Raw genomic sequence first — 22,747 nt, 5'->3', positions numbered from 1 at the left:
ATGAAAGGAGAATTGGGGTTGAGTGAGGTTTTTTGTTTTTTGTTTTTTTTTTTAAGATGGAGAATTAACATACAATAGACTATAAAGCCCTTTGATGTAAAAAAAAAAAATGTTAGTATTGTCATCCCCACCACTGCCTTAGTAGTTCTTTACTAGTTCTTTTTGGAGAAGAGGTTATGGATCTTAAATGGTGACTGATCAGCAAAAATGGTCTATTTGCTGATTTTTAATACTTCTTGATTAATAGATGAAATGTTTTCATAGCTTTCTCTTATTTAAAAAAATCATCTAATAACCCAGATATCAAGAAGTGCCATTTGTGATAATTCATTCCCCATTATGAGAGGAGTCAAATTTTGCCAAATGTAAAATGATTTTCTTATTTTTACTAGCACAAGACAAAGTATGAAAGATGAATATGGAAACTGCTTTTGTCCAATTCAAGAAATTAATGGTATTTCTAGACTAATGAGTGCTTCTACTCGGGGAACTGAGTTGATGTTTTATACTACTTTGGACTGATACTCGTGATGCTTGACGGGAATACACAAGGTCTCACTTAAGAAGACAGAGTTGGAATCATAGTTTATTTTATTATGTGTTAAAGTTGACGTTAATTTTTCCTCCCTGGCCTGAACTCCAAATATCAGAAACCTTATGAAAAGACAATCATTTGGGTGGCACAAACTTTGAAGCAGCTAAATTGGAAGTTAAAAATAGGAAATATTGGGTCAACGAGATGAAGACATGTTAAACTAAACTCCTTTTAAAAGTAATGTGATAAAATATAATGCCTTTGCATATTTTTCAAATGTAGCAAAATACATCAGATGTGCAGTTCTACAATGTTTAACACAATTCCTTTAAGTGAGAAAATGTTTCCTTTTATCAAGTTTATTCTAAAATATCAACTCAGTGCTGTGTGTTAGGCATAACAATTTTGTCAGGAATAAGCTTTAAGGAGATGTCTAAATATGTTGGAATATCAACCTGAGTGAGTACACAACTATATGCTGCCGGTTATCTTGCCCAGCAAGGAGGCATAGTGGGGACTCTGGTCAGTTCTGGTGCGAGTAAAAAGGAAACTAGGTAAAGGGTCAGGAACTAGGGAGATCATGAAGAGCACAGAGAACAGAGAATGGAATTGATCAAGACAAAACAATCCTGTATTGTTAGGACTTAGACCTTGAACAAGAGTGACTGGAATTGAAGGGTAGCCATGAGGTATGGGGGAAGACTGTTGGCTAGAGAGTTGTATGAGAGCACACCAAAGTGAATCCCTGTATTTTACATATCATAAAAAATGATTTATTGGTGTTTACTATGTTCTAGGCAAAGTATTTATATATATTAAATCATTTAATCCTCACAAAACACTATAAGATACAATTATTATCTCTATTTTACAAATGAGTTACAAATGTTTAAGTGACTTGCCCTCATGGTCCATCCATGTTGTTGCAAGTAGCAAGATTTCATTGACTGTGTGAGATATATACATATCACACACACACACACACACATATATATATATATCACATCTTTATCTTCTTTAATGGACACTCGGGGTTGCTTTCATATCTTGGCTATTATAAGTAATGCTGCAGTTAACATAGGGGCACATATATCTTTTTGAATTAGTGTTTTTGTTTTCTTCAGATAGATACCCAAGTAGTGGAATTGCTAGGTCATGTGGTAGCTCTATTTTTTTATTTTTTTGAGGGAACTTCATACTGTTTTCCTTAGTCCTTGTAGCAATTTACATTCCTACCAACAGTGTAAGAGGGTTCCCTTTTCTCCACATCCTTGCCAATACCTATTATTTCTTGTCTTTTTGATAAGAGCCATTCTGACAGGTCAAATGATATCTCATTATGGTTTGGTTTGCATTTCCCTGATGACTAGTGATGTTGACCATATTTTCATGTGCCTATTGTCTATCTGTATGTCTTCTTTGGAAAAGTATCTATACAGATCCTCTGCCCATTTTCTAATTGGATTGTTTAGTTTTTTGTTATTGAGTTATATGAGTTCCTTATATATTTTAGATATTAATCCTTTATCAGATATATGATTTGCAAATATCTTTTCCCTTTCAGTAGATTGCCTTTTCATTTTGATGATTTCCTTCACTGTGGAGAAGCACTTTAATTTGATGTAGTCCTGCTTGTTTATTTTAGCTTTTGTTACCTGTGCTTTTGGTGTCAAATCCAAAAAATCATCACCAAGGCCAATCTCAAGGAGTTTACCACCTATGTTTTCTTCTAGGAGTTTTATGGTTTCAGGTTTTGTGTTCAAGTCTTTAATCCATTTTGATTTAGTTTTGTGTATGGTGTTAGATGGTGGTCCAGTTTCATCCTTTTGCATGTGGCTGTCCAGTTTTCCCAGTACCATTTATTGAACACACTGTTCTTTCCCCATTGTATATTCTTGGCTCCTTTGTCATAAAATAATTGACCATATATCCAGGGGTTTATCTCTGGACTCCTTATTCTGTTCTCTTGGTCTATGTGTCTGCTTTAATGTCAATACTATGCAGGTTTGATTAGTTTAGCTTTGTAATATCGTTTGAAATCAGGGAGCATGATATCTCCAGCTTTGTTCTGTCTCAGATTGCTGGGGCTATCTGGATTCTCTTGCAGTTTCCTACAAATTTTAGTACTGTTTGTTCTATTTCTGTGGAAAGTGCCTTTGGAATTTTTTTTTAGATTTTATTTATTTATTTGTCAGAGACAGAAGGAGAGAGAGCACAAGCAGGGGGAGCTGCAGACAGAGGGAGAAGCAGGCTCCCCGCTGAGCAGGGAGCTGGATGCAGGGCTCAATCCCAAGACCCTGGGACCATGACCCGAGACGAAGGCAGACGCTTAACTGACTGAGCCACCCAGGCGTCCCTGCCTTTGGAATTTTAATAGGGATTGTACTGAGTCTGTACAATGCTTTGAGTAGTATGGACATTTTAATAACATTAATTCTTCCAATCTATGAGCATTTTAATAATATTAATTCTTCCAGTCCATGAGCATCTTTCCATTTATTTATGTCTTCTTTGACAGTTTATTACTAAAGCTAGAAAATTACTAGAACTATAAGATAAACACAGTGGTGAAAAGGAAAAAGATTATAAATTAGGCAACGTAATTAGAACTACCTCAGACTTGGATTTGTGAATCACAGTCATGTTCCTGTCCTTTGCCTAAATATCTCATTTGTATGGAAATGTTATCAAATGAATCAGTAGTTCCAAGCAAGCTATATCAACACCTTACCAAAAGATGTCCACCGTACCCAGAAAAGGATTTGAAACTTTTTAAGGCATAATAAAGAACAAAATATGAAACCAAATTCTGTTTTAGATTAACATCTCATCAATAAGCTTAAGAAGTAGGAATGCAAGAACACAATATCTAATGTCAGAAAAACTCACTATTGCAGAATTGCAATTTTAATAGCCTATGTGGACATTTTTTCATTCTATTTGTTACCAGAAAAGCAAAGGAAATCTATCAATAATGCCACTAGTGGATGGGGTAACTGAGTGATGGACCTTAAGGAAGGAAAGAAAAAAAAAAAAAAAAAAAAAGAAAGGAAAAAAAAGAGAATTTTACTCTATGTACATTTACCTCAATAAACCTGACTTTAAAAAAATACTACTAGATCAACATGTCAGATAACAGAGATTAACACACCAGGACATTATTAAAATTTTATTGCAGAAAATGAGTTTTATTGAATATTGATAAACCTATAGTTAGTAGTAACTGCTAGATAACAGCACTATGTAGAATCACAAAAGTGAAATGTTTGGAAGAACTTTGTTTTGAGGAGGGGGAAAAAAAACCCTACTGGCAATGAAACATTTAAGGCAAATGAGACATTATAGAAATACTTCTTAAAAATATATATTACATCTAGAGTTTATTCTGACAATCCTACATTCAAGTAATACATAATTTTATTTGCAAAGGAACGCCCATATGTAAATGTTTCCCTGTGGTTATGAATTCCAAATTAAATATTATCAAAATTGCGACTACAATGAAGTCCAAGACATAACAAAAAAATATGAGCAGAATGCCATTTTTTGTTGTTTCAGATTTAAATGCATTGGTGATCCAAAGGAAAACTTTTGTCAAGAATTAGAAAATATTTTGCAAATAATTTAACTGTGCAGATTTGGTGGATAGTTCTTGATTTTACAACTGGATTACTTAATTGACATTTGAGCACCTGAATGAACCTAATAAAAAATTATGGGACCTGCCTGAAAATGTGTCAACACATACTGACAAAGATTAAGAATTCAGAACATCTTGGAATTCAGCTTTGGAAAAATGATATTTAAAACGCTTCTATAGTGACTTTTAGTGATTGCAATGGATTTAAACCTAAAGAAAAATTCAATCAAACAGAGTAATCTGTCTGTGTTTCAGAGAAAGCTTCACCATTGTTTCTAAAATACTTGATATGGAAATGTTTGGATTTTATTTTTTTATTTTTTTTTAAGATTTTATTTATTCATTCGAGACACAGAGATAGAGAGAGAGAGAGTAGGAGCAGGGGGAGAGGCAGAGGGAGAAGCAGGCTCCCCGCTGAGCCAGGAGCCGGATGTGGGGCTCAATCCCAGGACCCTGGGATCATGACCCTAGCCGAAGGCAGATGCTTAACCATCTGAGCCACCCAGGCGCTCCTGAAAATGTTTGGATTTTAAATCAATTTGCATTTCACAAGAAATTTCAACACTGCATTTATCAAAGGGAGAAAAGGGAAAGCTATTAGAATTAAAGAATGGTGCTACCTTTAGTTCACAATTTCAAGAGAACGAATTACCCAAATTCTGGTTAATGGAAAAGAGAGTTTGCAACCACAAGAAACAAAGCAATAAATCATCTGCCATTTGTTGTCTCCTATTTCTATAAACAAAGTTTCTCAGTAGTGGTGACTGTCAAGAATTTGAAGAGACCATTCATCATGTCTTGATTAGAAATTCAGGTGGCTACTTCAAAAAAGTTATGGTCACAGCTGTGGTTGCTTATGAGCTACACTTTATTTGGAAGTGTTATCAAATTAAGTATTGAATATTTCCCTGAATACCTTGTGTGTTATTTTTCTTATAATATAAAGAACTTATAATTAATGCCTTCACCAGTGTGCCTTATAGAATATTACCATTGTATGGGTATGTTAGAACATGTAGCTTGAGAAGCATTGCTCTAGAGGACTGTAGAGCAATTTTCTCTGCATGAGATTCTGATCTTAGTTAACATGAAATTCTTTTTTTCTGGTACCCCCATAAGAGTAGAATGTCAATTATTTCTAGGCAACATTGCTTATGATAAAAATGACCCCTGATTTATAAATTATGTATGCATTGGGAGAGACTAAAAATGAATTCTACGGGCACCTAGGTGGTGCAGTTGGTTAAGTGTCTGACTCTTGGTTTTGGCTCAGGTCATGGTCTCAGGGTCTTGAGATAGAGCCTCCCACTCAGCGGGGAGTCGGCTTGAGATTCTCTCTGTCCTTCTCCCTTTGCCCCACCCCCCTGCTCATGCGTGTGCGCGCTCTCTCTATATATAAATAAACAAATACACCTTTATAAAAAATAAACTTGACGGGCAAATCCCAAACATTCTCGATTCTTCCTATGTATTTAATCCTCATAGCAACTCTACAAGGTAGCCAATATTGATATATTCATTTTACAAATGATGAAACTGAGGCAGAGTTAAGTAACTTGACCAAGTTGAGACAGCTAGTTAATTGTGGGGCTGGGATTGAAACCCATGTACTTGGACTTTAGAACCCAGCCTCTCACGCACTATGCCCAATGCACTCACTTTCCTAATGACAACTGCTTCCGTCATTTGTGTCACACATGCTGTGGTAGGCTGTACTGAGTGCCTCCCGTACATCAGTGTTGTTAGAAGGGCGTTCTCTACAGTTGAAAGGTGAGGAGATTGAGGTACAGATGTATGAAGGACGGTGGTATTTGATAATTGTTTCATGATTTGTAGATAGAAGTTCAAAATAATGTCTGCTACTCCCACCATTCAACTCTGTGAATCTATCCTCTGTGGAATGTCGGTTTTAAAGCCATTAGAATTTAGTGAATATGTCAGAATGTATGGAAGAGTCCTCCCCAAATTCCGAGCAGTTTTAGGGTCCATAGAAAGCCAAGAGAGAGGACACAGTGTTTCCTGATGTGTATTTCCAGGAACATTATATATAAGTGGTAATAACAGGTAGATGGTTAAAAAAAAATTATTCTGTGATCATGTGAAATTAAGAAACGTTAAATTAAATCACTGGTTCTCAACCTGGGAGATTTTGCCACCCCTCAGCCCCCCAGGAGACATTTGGGGATGTCTGCAGGAATTTTTGGTTGTCATAACTAGAGAGGATGGTGCTACTGGTATCAGGTGGGAAAAGGCAAGGGAAGCTGCTAACCAGCTGACAGTGCACAGGACAGCCTCACACAACAAAGAGTTACCTGGCCCAAAATGTCAGTAGTGCTGGGATTGAGTTAAATCATGCTAATTACGCATTTCTGCCCTGTGGAGACAACGAACTATTTCGTGAGGGATATATGCGGTGATTAGAACTCTGTGAAACATAGTTACGTGAGGACCATATAATCATCTGTGCGTGGCTCAGGCTGTATTACTTTCTAAGTGATCAAGTTGGTTCTCAGATGATTCCTAAGCCTATTATGTTAAAAGTACTTTTTTAAGGAAGCTTTAAAAATTCAAACTAAAGTTATCCTGTCCTTTCAGGGAGATTACCTGTTTAACGGCCTAGAACAGAAAACACAAATGGCAGCCCTGTGGTTTCTGTATGAAGTCATAATTACAAAAACTTTATAGTGAGGTATATATGTGCTATGATAACAGATCATTTTGAAGCCACGTTATCAGAAATCTTGCCAGGTTGCCTAACACAATGACAGTTTTCTTGGGCTAGTCCATGAAGAAATTTAAATCTGGTGAGTCACAGGGTGCCTGGGTGGCTCGGTCGGTGAGGCATCTGCCTTCAGCTCGGGTTGTGATCCTGAGGTCCTGGGATCGCACCCCGAGTCATGCTACCTACTCAATGGGGAGCCTGCTTCTCCCTCTCCCTCTGCAGCAACCCCTGCTGTGTCTCTCTCTCTGTCAAATAAATAAAAATAAATAAATCTGATGAGTCAAATTTCAGTCAGCACATAGAAACATTAAAGGCCCCTCATATTCTCACTTGGACTCATCAAAAATGCTCAGCTTCATATTGTCTCCTTACCCTTCCTTCAAACACACACATACACATGCCCTGGCATTGTTCTGGAGCTATGACAATTTAATGGGTAATAATTTCATTTCACACAAAAATTTGAAGAACCTAGAAGAGTGGTTCTCAGCCTTGGCTGCTAATGAGAATCATCCAGGCCCTACTCCAGGACATTATTTAATTGATTTGTGGTGGAGCTTGAGCAACAGTATTTCTTTAAAACTCAGCAGATGATTCCAATATTCAGCTCAGTATTGCACACCATGGACTTGGGGTTCTCAAACAAGCCCTACAGGACTTGTTAAAACAGAGTGTTAAACCTCTGGAGTTTCTGATTCAGTAGGGGAAGATAGCCTGGGAAATTGCAATTCCCACGTGATACTGATTCTGTTGTTCCAGGGACCATAACACTGAGAACCATTGGCCCTAGAACACTCTCTTATTACAGAAATTTGGAAGTTTCTTCTTAGTTATACTTTTGTTTAATTTTCTAGGTAAAAAGGAGTTCCTTATCAGATATTTCATCATTTCTGGTTAATCTAATCAGAAGCCAAGTAAACCATTTCTCTTCTCTCGTTTAGGTTAGATATAAACCCCTACTGATTCATGATACTGACCATCAAATAAATTGAGGTTTATAATTGCAGAACATAGGAAATGGCTAATTTCTTTCCAGGCAGTTGCTTGCTTACCTTCACCCAATAAATATGCTCAAATCATAACAATTAAAACTCCATAATTATGAAAATAATAAGAGAACTTAGATTTGCATAGGGCCATATGAACTTATCTAATACATCTCACTACCTTAAAGCAGGTAATTACTTTTTTGCTTATAGAAATCAGAAACTTGAAAGAGATAGGAAGAGAGAACAGGGTGAACAAAGACATGTATGCATTCAAACATGGTCTCAGGTGGATATGATAAATCAGCCTGATGAAAAAGGGCAATTTGTGAGACAAAGAAGGAACTAATATAAAACAAGAGGAGAGTGCCAAAACACCTGGCAGAATAATTTGGATTTGATGATATAAGCAGTAGGAGGCTATTTAAAGTTCTTGATTAGGAGACAAACCACGTTTCTGCACTATTAGTCTTGGTAGACTGGTTTAAAGATGAACAGCATTTTCAGTCACTGTAAGGTGTAACAACAGATAGAGCTCCTGTTTTAAATAACAACTCACATCGAGATGTTATTGTTTTGGAAAATCAAGGAATTCTAGGAGAAGAAATTAACATTTTTTACACCCTTGTAGGTACAGTTTGAGTTATAACTGAAACAAACAATAACAGGACAATTTATGACCTACCACAGAGCTGTGTAATTCCCTTATTCCATATGAGTCTCTCAAATAAGACATACATGCTTTTGAAGTTAATAGAAGCCTTGGAGTCCCAGTTTCATTTTAGATGGACAGATATAGGTTCTACAGTAAAATAAGTTGACCTGGTTCTACATTGAAGAGCAAGAATACACTCCAGGTATTTTTTTTCCAGTAAAACATAGTAAAATGTAATCTTATTCAAGATGTTCATCTCATCCTGATTAGTTAACTAAGGATCTGTTTAGTTGATTAGATCATAAAGCCATCTAGTTTATCAGCAAAGTAGGAATTTTATAGTACAGCACTTGAACAAATGAAGTTCTCTTTTTAAGTCTCAAAGTAAATTTTTGTATTATTTCCTCAAAGAAAGGCTTGATGAGAGAAAAATCCAAAGCAACTATCCAAGAAGCAGCCGAAGTTTAAGGCTGAATCCTGGATGCCAAGCAGTGCTGACTAGGAAGTTCTCAGCATAGGTGAGGTGTGGTGGATCACCTCCTGAAATGGATGCGTGGTCGGAGGCAGAGTGTGTGGAGTGAAGCGCAGAGGCCCACGGAGTGTATTTGAGGAGTTACCCTCTCAGTAATGACCTGGAAAGTCTAAGGATAGGATTACAGAGAACTGTGCATAGGCCCTCTTAATTTTTGCAAAGCTTTTCCCGACCCTGCTGCCCCTTTTATCTACCAACAGAATTGGGCTTGAAGGAAGTCCCTGCCCATCTGTGAGAGGATAATTTTGTTAGAGTTATGAGAAACAAGATCGGTTTTTGGAAACTTTAGGAAGGAATGGATGGGAGGGATATGGCTTACCAATACACACCATTGTATAGGAAGTTTAAGAGGAAGAAGAATACTTGGGATTTTAAGTTAAATGGGCTGCAGGGTCAAGAAAAAGCATTCTATAAAATGGAAGCTTTCTACAAGTTAAAGAAAAGTTCTGCACATTTTTAGACGCAGAGAAAAAGTAGCCCAAAGCCAGGAGGGTTAGAAAAATATGGGGTGAAACCTCTCTCTTTCTCTGGAGGAAACCATGAGATACACTCGGGGGTTGAGGTGGGAGCACACAAACGTGATGATTTTCAAGTGAAGAGAGAGCTCACCTTGTGACCACCTTGTTTTTGAATAAAGTTCAATGCTTCACAAACATGACTGTGTATCAGAATCATCCAGGGAGCTTGTTGAACTAGAATCTTGAGTCTCATACATAAAGGTTCTGATTCTGTGTTGGACCCAGAAATCTAGATTTTTTTTTTAAGATTTTATTTATTTAATTGACAGAGAGAGACACAGCGAGAGAGGGAACACAAGTGAGGGAGAGGGAGAGGGAGAAGCAGGCTTCCCGCTGAGCAGGAAGCCTGATGTGGGGCTCCATCCCAGGACCCCGGGATCATGACCTGAGCCGAAGGCAGACGCTTAATGACTGAGCCACCCTGGCGCCCCAGAAATCTAGATTCTTAATAAGCACCCCAGGTGATTTTGATGCTGGCATCCAGGATTTGAAAAAGACTAGCGTGTGTTCTTTTGTTCTATGCAGAGTAGAAATGTGTAGTGGAGGAAAAGGTTTAGGGGCTCGAGAATGAGGATCTTAGATAGTAAACTGTAAATAAAAAAGATTTCTGAGTGGCACTGAGTACTGATAAGTTAGAATTCAACATCATGGACCACATCTGCCACCTTCTAGAAGGGTCTTTAGTAGCAGATAGACCAATGCGGAGCAAGTTTTCTAGACATGCATCAAGGCCATGGTGAGCTGCTTGATTTGTCTTTAGGTTGGTTTGATAACTGATATTAATGAAACATCTGAAGTTGACTATAGTTTCAGAGACAAGTTAAAATTTCACATTTTGTAGAGAATCACCGCAAGAATGTCCTAATTATATCTTCAGCTATAGGCAAAGAAAAAAGGAAAAAAATGTTTTCCATTTACCTCACCTGCAACATGTAATACCTGGCATTTTCCCAGACAGTTCTGATGTGAAATGTTAATTAGAACACAAACAAAGAGTCAATGGAATTAGGTAAAAGCTGAGCAAGTTGATGTTTTTCTGTAACAGCACTTCAGAGCAACCTTCCAGACTCTTCCTCTCCAACACACCATCAGCACCCCAGGGCGTCCTTCTGTGTTCACATGAACAGGTCTTGGCTTGGGGTTTTGGTTTTTGCTTTTTTTCATTCTGGTCCTGTATGCCCTAACTATAAAAATATTTTTCTTACTCAGTTTTATTAAACAAAAATAGAAATTAAAAACTAAAAGTGATTTATTCCAGTGGTTTTAGTTTTTTGATTAACAGACCTGGAACATATAAGAATCTTGTTCCAATTCCTGAAAAAGTTACCATACATATGTACATAAATTTGTGTATATACATTTCACAGGTGACCTGAAGGCTATATTAAAGGGCCATGAACTCTAGGTTCAAAATGCAGAGCTAAGGATCAGGAGAGAACATAGACAAGGGAAACAGTTGATTTTCACTAGAGTGTTCCTGTCTAATCTTTGTTAGTACATATAATTTTTGCATAGTTTTAACATAAAAACAATTTGGGGTTTTGTTTTTGCAGTTAACCATTATCTTATTATTCTAAAGTACCAGAGAATCTTTATAAATTTTATTTTCCTAAATTTTAAAATATATTTTAGTAACTTGCTGTATCACAATATGTTTCAGAGTTGTATTATTGAATATTTAAGTTGCATCCAGTATTTTAATGTTATAGCTAAAATTACAAAAAAAAATATCTTTGTGCCTGTAGGCAAGTTCTTGTTTTAAGAAATTGTAGAGAATCAGCCCTTTCTATTCTCATTACTTCCTTTCCTTCTCCTATCTTTACTCCTGTCTTTATCTCTCTTGCTTTCTTCCTTATTTGATCTGTTTCTGTTATGCAGAAGGTTGAGGAATGCCCTTGATGACAGTTGAAAGAGGAATATCTTGAAATAAACAATGTCTCAACAATAATTATTTTGTTTTGTGATAAATTGGGCATTTTTTCCCCCCACCTAATCTGGGTCTTGATTCGATTCTTACCTAATTCATCTTTTCTTGCTTTGTTCTTTCTCATAAATCTCTCAATACTGGGTAGTGTAAAACTCTTTTACACTATTATTATTGAATAGTTTCTAGAGAGCTAATAATAAAAACTTATTTTCAGGTAGCTTTCATATAGGGCTATTAGGTTTTAAAAATCTGTAATTGACTTGTTTCTGTAAAAACTATGTAACAGAAATTGTCAAGCATATTGCCAAGGTTGTGAAATCTTTAAGACCTAAAACAAGTCCAACTATTTTTTTAAAAGCATCTTCTCCCTTCATTGCTGAGTATTCAATCTAAAAATAATTTGTTAGAATTTTTTAAAAATTTTAAATAATATTTGTTATTTCAGAAATGCTTATCTCTTTAGAACACAAAAGTAATGCAATTGCTTAATTTTGTATTGAATACTTTTATTCACTTGACTCAATTTTTATTTGTTCATAGAGTTGTAAGTTATGAAAACATCAATAAAAATGACTACTATACTATTAGCAAAAAAGCAGTAACGCACATTTATAATGAGGACATTGAATATATCGAAATTGATCGATGGGAACAGGAATATCTATATCACAGAGAACTCACTAAGATTCCCATATTTGCACTTTTCCGGAAATGGAAGGCTTTTAACGTGTGGAAGAAGAATGTCCGTTCCAAGAAAATCAGTGGATGTCGAAAATCTCTACAAAAAAATCTGTTCATTGTTAATAATGTACGTATTTATTAATCGTATTTCTTTTTTAAGATTTTATTTATTTATTTGACAGAGAGAGACAGTGAGAGAGGGAACACAAGCAGGCGGAGTGGGAGAGGGAGAAGCAGGCTTCCCGCTGAGCAGGGAGCCCGATGCGGGGCTCAACCCCAGGACCCTGGGATCATGACCTGAGCCGAAGGCAGACGCTTAACGACTGAGCCACCCACGTGCCCCTATTAATCATACTCTAAAAGAATTACAGAAAAACAAAATGTGAATCTGTTACAGGTATTGGTATAGACTGTCCTTGAAATAGAATATTTCATCTTTTTAAGAGAATTCACAATTTTCTTTCTGTCTTGTCATTCTGTCTTGTCATGGCAGTCGAGCAGTGTCTTCACATTTTAACTAGGGTTGCAGAATGCAAAAGTATAAGAAGAGAGTTGCACAGGTCCCCTTCAGTTAGAAGCAGCCTCAGAGGTTTGGATTCATGGCCCCCTTGGTTGTAGATTAGGAAAATGGTATATCCTCTTGAGCAGAGTGGGCTGGCAACCCGTATTACCTCCTCTCGTCTTTGAGTGACTCTGGACTCTATGGTCCAAAATAACCTGGGGGCTTGTTTTCATGGGCCAGTACCTCCCAATGTAGCGTATGCTTCCCTCTACCATGGATTCAGACGAAAGGAAAATTTTAATATTTACTTTGCAGGATGGGGTAATCATGGAAAAAGATCTGTTAAACGGTGTGTGGCTATATTTTAAATCTTTACCCACTCACTGAATTTCAACTTGCATTACAAGTTTTCTACCTGGCCCCTGGGAATGACCTGGAATCACCATTACTGTCATGATCCTTAGCTGTCTATTTCTGACACGGAGTCACCACCCTCTCAAATCAGAAGCCTCAAGTTTGCTTTTTACTGCTCATTTGTTCCACTTTCATATGTTAATCTGAAAGATGATTATCAAGATGTCAGTCACACAGTAAAGGGACATTAAAGGAATAGGGCTAACATAGATATTAGTGCAAAAACAAATGTATGAGAGGTACTATCTCAGGTCATCCATCTCATCAAGCCTTCTGCGTTGTAGAAAACATTCTAGTCCTTGGTATCACACTCAACTTCTAGACCTCTAATTTCTTTAAGGATCCATCAATCATTTGAACCTATTTTACTACCTTTTTACTACCTTTTATCTTTCATCATGTCTTGGGCACTATACATGTCATAAGTTTGTTACTAGTTATTTAAATAGTTCTTCCTGTATTCATCTCTGAGATTACCTCTATTGATCCTTAAGGCTTGTTCTCTTATGTGCTGAGGTTGTCCTTCTCTCAGTCCACCATTCATACCAACAGTGCTTTGACCTTGATAATATCTTCTCTTAAATGTAGCCCTAGCAGACTATAAAGTTCTCATCCACTTAAACTTAGATTGACCTAAATAACAGACCCATTGTGTTGGTTTAAATATCTATTAGATGCTATAATTACCCACACACTTACCACTACTCTTGTATTTATAATTAGTTAATTAGGAGGGCTGATTGGCCTAGACATGGTGGAAGGGACAAATGTGGAGCTATCCTCGAAATATTTCTTTTCATGATTTTTTTTTAGTAACAAACCTTATTGGCACCTGTGCCAATGTTTCCTTTCAACAACTTTATTGAAATATAATTAATGTACTATACGATTCACCCATTAAAAGTATACCATTCAGTGGTTTTATTATATTCATAGAATTGATTAACCATCACCACAGTCAATTTTAGAACATTTTCATCACTCCAAAAAGAAACCCTATTACCCATTAGTGATCACTCTACATTTCTCCCCAACTCCTCCCAATCCCCTCCCCAGCTCTAGGCAACCACTAATCTACTTTTCATCTTTATTACCGTACAATATGTGGTTCTTTGTGGCTGGCTTTTTTCACTTAGCATAATGTTTTCAACATTCATCTATGTTATAGCATAGCATTTCTTTTTATTGGCAAATAATATGCCATTGTATGGATATACATATTTTGTGTATCCACCCATCTATTATTGATGGATATTTGGATTGCTTCCACTTTTTGGCTAATAACTGCTATGAACATTTGTGTACAAGTTTTTGTCTGGATGTATGTTTTCATTTCTCTTGGGTATATGCCTAAGAGTAGAAGTGCTGAGTCACCAGTAACTCTATGTTTAACCTTTTGAGGACCTGCAAAACAATTTTCCAAAGCTACTGCACAATTTTAAATTCCTACCAACAGCAAATGAGGGCTTTGGTTTGTCTCTGTTTTCACCATTATATCTTTTTCATTATAGTCATTCCTACTGCTTGTGAAGTGGTATCTCATTGTGGTTTTGATTTATCTTTCCCTAATGGCTAATGATGTTGAGCATCTTTTCATGTGCCTATTGACTATTTGTATATGGAGCCTGTTTTCTGAAACCTTGCAGAATTTATTACTGATTCTATTAGTATGGTGGGTGTGTGTGTGTGTGTGTGTGTGTGTATTTCTTGGATACTCTATGTGTGTGTATTTCTTGGATACTCCCTTATCTGGAGAACTGTACATTCAGATACTTTACCCATTTCTTAATTGAGTTTTTTCATTTTACTATTGAATTGTAGGAGTTATTTATATATTCTGGATACAAGTCCCTTATCAGTTATATGATTTGCAAAAATTTTCTCCCACTTGGTGGGTTGTCTTTTCACTTTCTTGATGGTATCCTTTGAAGCACAAAAGTTCTTAATTTTGATGATCTGCATTTTAAGTTTAAAATTGGGAGTTTATGTCTTCTGGGCCCCTTGAATTTCCACATGAATTTTAAGATAATCTTGTCATTTTCTGCAAAGAAGCAAGTTGTGATTTTGATAGGGATTGCTTTACATCTACAGATCAATTTAGAGAATATTGCCGTCTTAACAATATTAACTTCTGGTCTGTGAACATACAATGCCTTCCCATTTATTCAGGTCAATTCTTTCAACAATGTTTTGTAGTTTTCAGAGTATGTTTACACTTAATTTGTTAAATTTATTCCTAAATATTTTATTGTTTTTGATACTAATATAAGTGGAATTGTTTCCTTAATTTCATTTTGGATTTTTCCTCATATATATATACATATATATCGTAGGTATATAGAATATATAAATAGTATATTTATAAATATGTGTGTATTCTATATAGTAATACAATTAATTTTTGTATATGGAGCCTGTTTTCTGAAACCTTGCAGAATTTATTACTGATTCTATTAGTATGGTGTGTGTTTGTGTGTATTTCTTGTATACTCTATGAACAAGAATAAGTCATCTGCAAATAGATATCGTTTTACAACTCCTTTCCAATTTGGATGACTTTAATTTTCTTGCCTATGTTCCCTGGCTAGAACCTTCTGAATAGAAGTGGCAAAAAGCAGAAATCCTTGTCTTGTTCCTGATCTTAGAAGGAAAGCTTTCAGTCTTTTACCATTAAGCATGATGCTATAAGGAAGTTTCTTCCTGTTCCTAGTTTGTTGACTGTTTCTATCGTGAAGCCATGATGATTCTATCAAATGCTTTTCCTGCATCTATTGAGATTATCATGCAGTTTTTGCCCTTTATTATAACAATATGATTTGTTATAATAATTGATCTTTCGATATTAAACCAACTTTGTATCCCTGGGATAAATCATATTTGGTCATGGTATATAATCCCTTTATTGTTTGATTTGGTTTGCTAGTATTATGTTAGTGATATTTACATGGATATTCATAAGGAAGACTGGTCTATAGTTTTTTTTTTTTCTTGTGATGTGTTTGGTTTTATAGAATGAGTTGGAAAATATTCCTTCTGTCTTCTGAAAGAGTTTATGAAGATCTGAAAGAGTTTATGAAAAGCCATTTTCTTTACTGTTTTGTAGAATTCAAGTGTCTTCTAGTCTCCTACATTTCCAAGTTTCACTTTTCTTTAAACTTAAGTGTGTGTTTAACATTAATTTTTCAATATTATTTAGTGCTGCACATGGTTTTAACCTGCTGGTTTCTAATAATGTGTAATTTTGTTGCATATGATACTTTCAGGCAATTTTTTTTTTTTTAGTTTTCACATTCTCAAACACTCATTTATTTTAATTTGAATGTTACTTTGTAATTAAAATCTTTCCATTTTTTATTTTTAGTCAGCCATTGCTTTGCAAACACTACTCTTAATTTCATAGATCTATATAACCATTCCTCCGCTTAAGAAGGGATGTACCTTTTACTGTAGCCCTTTCTATTCTGGATGAGAAATGTACAGATCTCGAGCCTAGATCCTCTGGCTGGGCCATGACCAATATAGCTCCAGTGGGCTCTCTAAGTGTCAAATTGCTCAGATCACCCAAATATTCTGTTGACTAGGGTTAGGGTAAATTAAAGTTGTGGTGGTGTGGTGAAGGCAAGATTAGTAAATCCAAAGGACTCCTGCATTCCAACCAAAGACGCTGTGCCTCAGCATGGCCCTGATTTTTCTTACAGCTCTTCCGCACTTACCTTCCAAAGGCTCTAGTCTCTGAGTTTCCCTAGGGCTTTCTGACCCAGTGACCAACCCCCAGATTAATCACAATGATTTTCTACCTCTGAAAGTATTAACACTCATTTCAATGCAACTGGCAGAAACTCAATTTCGATGAGCTTCAGCAACAACAACAAACAAAAGCTCATATAATAAGGAAGTTCAAGGGATGAACATACCTTTATGCCTGGCTGAATTCAGAAGCTCAAATAATATCTTATCATCTTTATTTTTTCCTCTTTCTCTTCATCTTCCAGCTCTGTATTTACCTGTTTCATTCTCACTTGGGCTCTTCCATGAGCACCACCTGCCGATCTAGTTACAGCTGGCTCTTGGAGTGAGAAGAGCCCTCTTGCGGGAGATGCTGGAGAGAACACTGATCGGCTCAGCTTGGTCACGTGTTCAGCCCTGAGCCAATCCTTGCACAGCCAGGTGTACTCCGATAAGCCAGGCCTGGGTTTGTGCCTATTCCTCATTCCTGTGATGGGGAAAGGGAGGGGTCAGCCTTATCAAAACCACATGGTAATGGGGTTCCCAAAAGAAAGAGGGATTCTAACCCCAGAAGTATTGGAGGTAGGTCTGAGGTAGGTCTGTCCAGGGCAGACAAAAATGATAGCTTCTCAGTCTACATATTGAAACCCACCCTCAAAGTGACAAGCTCTTCCTCCTGTTACAGTCCTGCTAACACTTAAAATAATATGTAATCCTTATCACCTTCAACAAGTACTATGGATTTAGCAGCCTGAGAATGAACCCGAGATTCTGTCTGAAATTTACTAAAACACCCGCAGTCTCTCTTGTGCTCATAGCTGCTCTCACAACAGTCCTGTATGCGGACAGCCAGATGATATTTAAGTTAAGCCAAAGTAATTTCTTAGATTACATATTTTTTCTTCCAAAAAATTTCCACTGTCAAACTCCTCTCACATTCTGGCAGACTATCAATATCAGTTTTGCTCTCCACCTCGATCCTTGCACTTTGTCCCTGTACTGAATAGAACTTATATTTTTGGTTCAAGGGCCTTCTCCAGAGTACCCTGGACTTCTTGCTTTCCCTGTCCCGTTTTGATCGCATTCTCCTCTCTACTCCTATACTCATGTTAATTTATGTAGTATCTTACTTATTTCAATTCATAGACTTAGTTTCTAAACTTTTGCTTCTTCTTTTATCATGCAAATTCTTCCATGAGCTAAACCTTAAGGGCTATCTGACTTCCTAGATGTTTTTTCACGAAACTCTTCATTTAGAACTCTACTAATTATAACTTCCCTTTATTTGTACTTCGAATAAATAAAGCACTGTTTCATGTTGGTCTGAATAACTGTTGTCTGTCCTGTTTTGGAATCACATAGAAAAGAGTCCAATAGCTTGGTGTATATAACATATAAATCAGAATCACATACATATAAATCGTTAACTTTTTAAATATGACTGCTACTCATTTGATTAGATTACAAGTGAGGGTGAATGATCGTGGAACATTGTTAGAACATGTGTCTTAGAAGCCAACAGCCTAGAACTCTGACCCATGATTGTGGCATAGAGAAAGATTAAGTTAATATTATGTAACATAATTTTACAAACACTTCCACTCATTATTCCAGCCCACAAATAAATAGGTTCTTTTTTTTTAAGATTTATTTAATCATTTGAGAGAGAGCGAGTGGGGGGGGGGGCAAAGGGAGAGAATTTCAAGCAGACACCCCAATGAGTGCAGAGTCTAACTCAGGGCCCAATCCCAGGACCCTGAGATCATGACCTGAGCTGAAATCAAGTCAGGTGCTTAACCGACTGAGCCACTCAGGTGCCCCATAAATACATTCTTAATGGTGACTGAATTTTCTTTTTCAGCAACTTGTCACCCCTGAAAATTTAAAGTTAAAAAATTTAACTTTAAAAATTTTTAAATTCAAAGTGGTTTTGTCCTATGTCATAGCCTCTTAGGTCAGTAGACGGGCCCCTCATTACCAGGGTGACTGGACATTGTAAAGTCCTTAAGATAACACGATGAGTCTCTTAGCCATTCATCAAACATAGTGAAATTTAAGACATTGCCCAGTCCTCCATTACATGCCCGCAATTTCATAGCTAAAAGACACATACTCAAAATGAAAAGAAAGGAATTCAAACAAATTAAATCTGATAATTCAAAGAATGCTTTTATGGATAAAGAAGATCTATATATATAGATATATATAGATAGATAGATGGATACTTTTACGGATAAAGAAGTATATATATTTATATATATATACATACACACACACACACATAATGGAATATTACTTAGCCATCAGAAAGGATGAATACTTACCATTTACATCAATGTGGATAGAATTGGAGGGTATTATGCTGAGCAAAATAAGTCCATCAGAGAAAGACAATTATCATATGGTTTCACTCATGTGAAATGTAAGAAACAGGATCATAGGGGAAGGGAGGGAAAACTGAATGGGAAGTAATCAGAGAGGGAGACAAACCATGAGAGACTCTTAACTATAGGAAACAAACTAAGTGTTGCTGAAGGGGAGGGGAGGATGGGGTAACTGGGTGATGGGCATTAAAAAGGGCACATGATGTGATGAGCACTGGGTGTTGTATGCAAGTGAGGAATTATTGAACTCTACATCTGAAACTAATGATGTACTGTATGTTGGCTACTTGAATTTAAATAAAAACAAACAGAAGAAAAACAAAGAATGCTTTTAAAAAAAGTTTCAGATGTGTTCCTGTTTAATGTATGCACTTTGGAGTTATAGCTACAGTTAACACATAGAGCCATTTATTTTCCTTAATAACCATTCTTGCTTTCCAAATATTTTTATTCTTTCAAAAGACAGGGCTTTCTTTAATGACAGATTTTTATTTTCATGCAGTATTTGCGACCAGCTCTTCTTAAAATAAATGAACTATGCTATCACTTGAGTTTTATGGGACTTTGTCATATTGAAAAATGTCATACCTACACCCTGCAAGAATTTAAAGTTGCACAAGTCATACGGTTAGAAGAGGTAAGGAATTTTGTCTATAATTTCAAGATTTTTTTTCATTGTTGCTACTTTGCTATTACTAATTATACATATTCATCAATGTCTAGGTAACAGAGCGCCTAGAAGAATTTCGAAATGAGGCAAAAAATGTGGTCAGGAAGGCTTGTCGAATTGCTCTTCGTGCTGCAGGATTTATTCCTGATGACTGTCTACATAAACCTGTTGAGGGTATGAAGGGGAAAATACTTCAATAGATCAGAAGTCATGGCTTTCTAAAAAATTAACTCTTTTTCTACTTTTCTTAAGTTTAAATATTTTTTCAGTTTTTCTAAGTGTCTACTTGATACGTTATAAATTCAGTATATATTGTAGAGGGGGGAAAACACAGTAAATACTGCATCTTCCTTGCATCACCACTGCTTATATATAATATTTTAAACTGGTTACAGAACCTTTATTTCATAAGCATTTTATAGAGGAATCAGGGCCTCTTTGCTTAAAGGTATGTCCAACCTACCAGTATGGACAATAGGTTTGTTAAAATTAAGCAACTGGGTGGATCTCAGGTTGGCCCCAGGTGACAAGAACTGTAAAAGAATAACTAAAATTCAGGTGGAAAAGGAGGGTAGAGGTGTTCCTGGGGAAGAGGTAGCATGGTATAGAGATCAAATCTGAGTAAGGGGAATATTAATGAACTGTCTGCAGTCTTTTGTTGAGTTGAAATCCTTTGATGTGGAATTCTTTTGGATAACTGGGCTGTTTTCTAGAGTTTGAAATATCTCATTTGGTTAATGATAAATTGCTTGACAAAATGCTTGGTTACATTTTGTTGGTTTTTAATTTTACTTACCTTTTTTTCCATTTTAATGCCAATGTAGTTAACATACAGTGTTACATTAGTTTCAGGTGTACAATACAGCGATTCAGCAATTCTATGCATTACTCAGTGCTTATTATGATAAGTGTACTCTTAATCCCCTTCACCTATTTCCCCCATTCCTCCACTCATCTCTCCTGGTAACCATCTGTTTGTTTTCTATAGTTAAGAATGTTTTTTGGTCTTTTTCCCCCTTTGTTAATTTGTTTTGTTTCTTAGATTCCACATGTGAGTGAAATGATATTTGTATTTCTCTGATTTATTTCACTTAGCATCATCAGGGAAATGCAAATCAAAACCACAATGAGATTATTACCTCATACCTGCCAGAATGGTTAAAATAAAAAACTCAAGATACAAGTGTAGGCAAGGATGTGGAGAAAAAGGAACCCTTGCGCACTGTTGGTGGGAATGCAAACTGGTGCAGCCGCTGTGACAAACAGTATGGAGGCTCCTCAAAAAATTAAAACTAGAAATATCCTATCATCCAGTAATTGAACTACTGGATATTTACCCAAAGAATGCGAAAACACTAATTCAAAGGGATACATGCACCCCTATGTTTATAGCAGCATTATTTACAATAGCCAAATTATGGAAGCAGCCCAAGTGTCCATCGATAGATAAATTAATAAAGAAGATGTGGTATGCGTATATACAATGGAATACTGTTCAGCCATAAAAAAGAATTTTACTCATCTTTTAATCCATATTGAAAGAAATAGAATTTTTACCCAAGAATTCTTGACATTGTGTCTTCTATTGTTCTTAGATTATTATAAAATGCAAGACGTCGGAGGTCTCATTGAGTTGCCTGCTTACGCAGACTCTGACAAAATGACATACACAGAGCAGGCCAGCAAAAGGCATCACTGCCTGAGGCTAACGTGGTAAATGATTATTCTCTTTTTCAAGAAAAATTAGAGCATCCAGCCTTCTCAAGTTTCATTAAAAATTAAAGCCTTCATCAAAGGATTCACTAATAATGATGAGAGATTTGGGGAATATGGTAACCTGAATGCAGGCCCAGAAGCTCACGCATCCGACTGCCACCCAACAGAGCAGCCACTGGGAGTCAGGCTGGTGGAGAGTGGAAGGCATGCCCAAGGCCGAGTGCTCCCCTTTGGTCTCTAAAGCTTTGTTTCCCTCTAGCCCAGCTTGGAGCAAGCATGGAGCAGGCTGTGGTGAGGAGAAGTCAGGTACAGAGAGAGTTGTGGGCCTCCTCCAGTGAACCTGGAGAGCCCACTACCTCGGTGTGGTCACTAAAGAATGACAGCCGCATTGCCACACAAAACTCCACCCTCTCCCTAAGGCAGGTTTGGCACGTGGGAGACCAGGGCAGAAAGCCTTCCTTCCAGAGCCTCACCTGGGTCTTGACATTGTTCTAGAGTTCGGATTTCCCACCATTCTAAAACCTCATCATTACAAATAACTTGCAAACAAAATCACCAGACATTATCTGAAAAGTTTTGTGTGGCACGATAGAACACTGTTATTTTTCCTCAGTGCCCACTAACTTAGTCCAACTTTGACAGCTGTATATTTAATAAATCTTAACTGCGTACTGGTTTATATATGAAATAATATGATAAAAATGGCTGTGTCACAACAGAGGTCAATGGAGCAATCCCTGAGGCCACCGTCAGAGTACAGGTCACAGAGGCCCCTTGGCCTTTATTCAGAATAAATAAACATTTATTCTAAATACCCAAGTAAGGAAACATAAAATCTGCATCTCTGGGTTAGCAGTTGCTATCAAACAACATTTATGCAAGAGCAAAGATTTCACACCTTTACCGTTAGAATGTGAGTTACAGATGTTGTATATTTTCTGATTTCTTCTTTAAAGCATCTTTTTTTAAAAAATTTTTTATTGTTATGTTAATCACCATACATTACATCATTAGTTTTTGATGTAGTGTTCCATGATTCATTGTTTATGCATAACACCCAGTGCTCCATGCAGAACATGCCCTCTTTAATACCCATCACCAGGCTAACCCATCCTCCCCCCCCCTCCCCTCTAGAACCC

At 36.6% G+C, this 22,747-nt stretch overlaps 1 protein-coding gene across 1 annotated transcript in view; it reads left to right on the top strand.

Moving 5' to 3' along the window:
• Positions 1-22,747, top strand: part of DNAH6 (dynein axonemal heavy chain 6) — a 213,437-nt gene that overhangs the window by 16,340 nt on the left and 174,350 nt on the right. The window contains exons 5-8 of the mRNA XM_032410573.1: positions 12,056-12,323; positions 19,725-19,859; positions 19,946-20,066; positions 21,488-21,605. Of these exons, the coding sequence (XP_032266464.1) occupies positions 12,056-12,323; positions 19,725-19,859; positions 19,946-20,066; positions 21,488-21,605 (642 nt within the window). The remainder of the gene's footprint in view (positions 1-12,055; positions 12,324-19,724; positions 19,860-19,945; positions 20,067-21,487; positions 21,606-22,747) is intronic.

Source organism: Phoca vitulina, unplaced genomic scaffold, assembly GCF_004348235.1.
Source record: "Phoca vitulina isolate PV1807 unplaced genomic scaffold, GSC_HSeal_1.0 scaffold12, whole genome shotgun sequence".
Lineage (NCBI taxonomy): Eukaryota > Metazoa > Chordata > Mammalia > Carnivora > Phocidae > Phoca > Phoca vitulina.
This window is presented reverse-complemented; position numbering and strand designations above follow the sequence as displayed.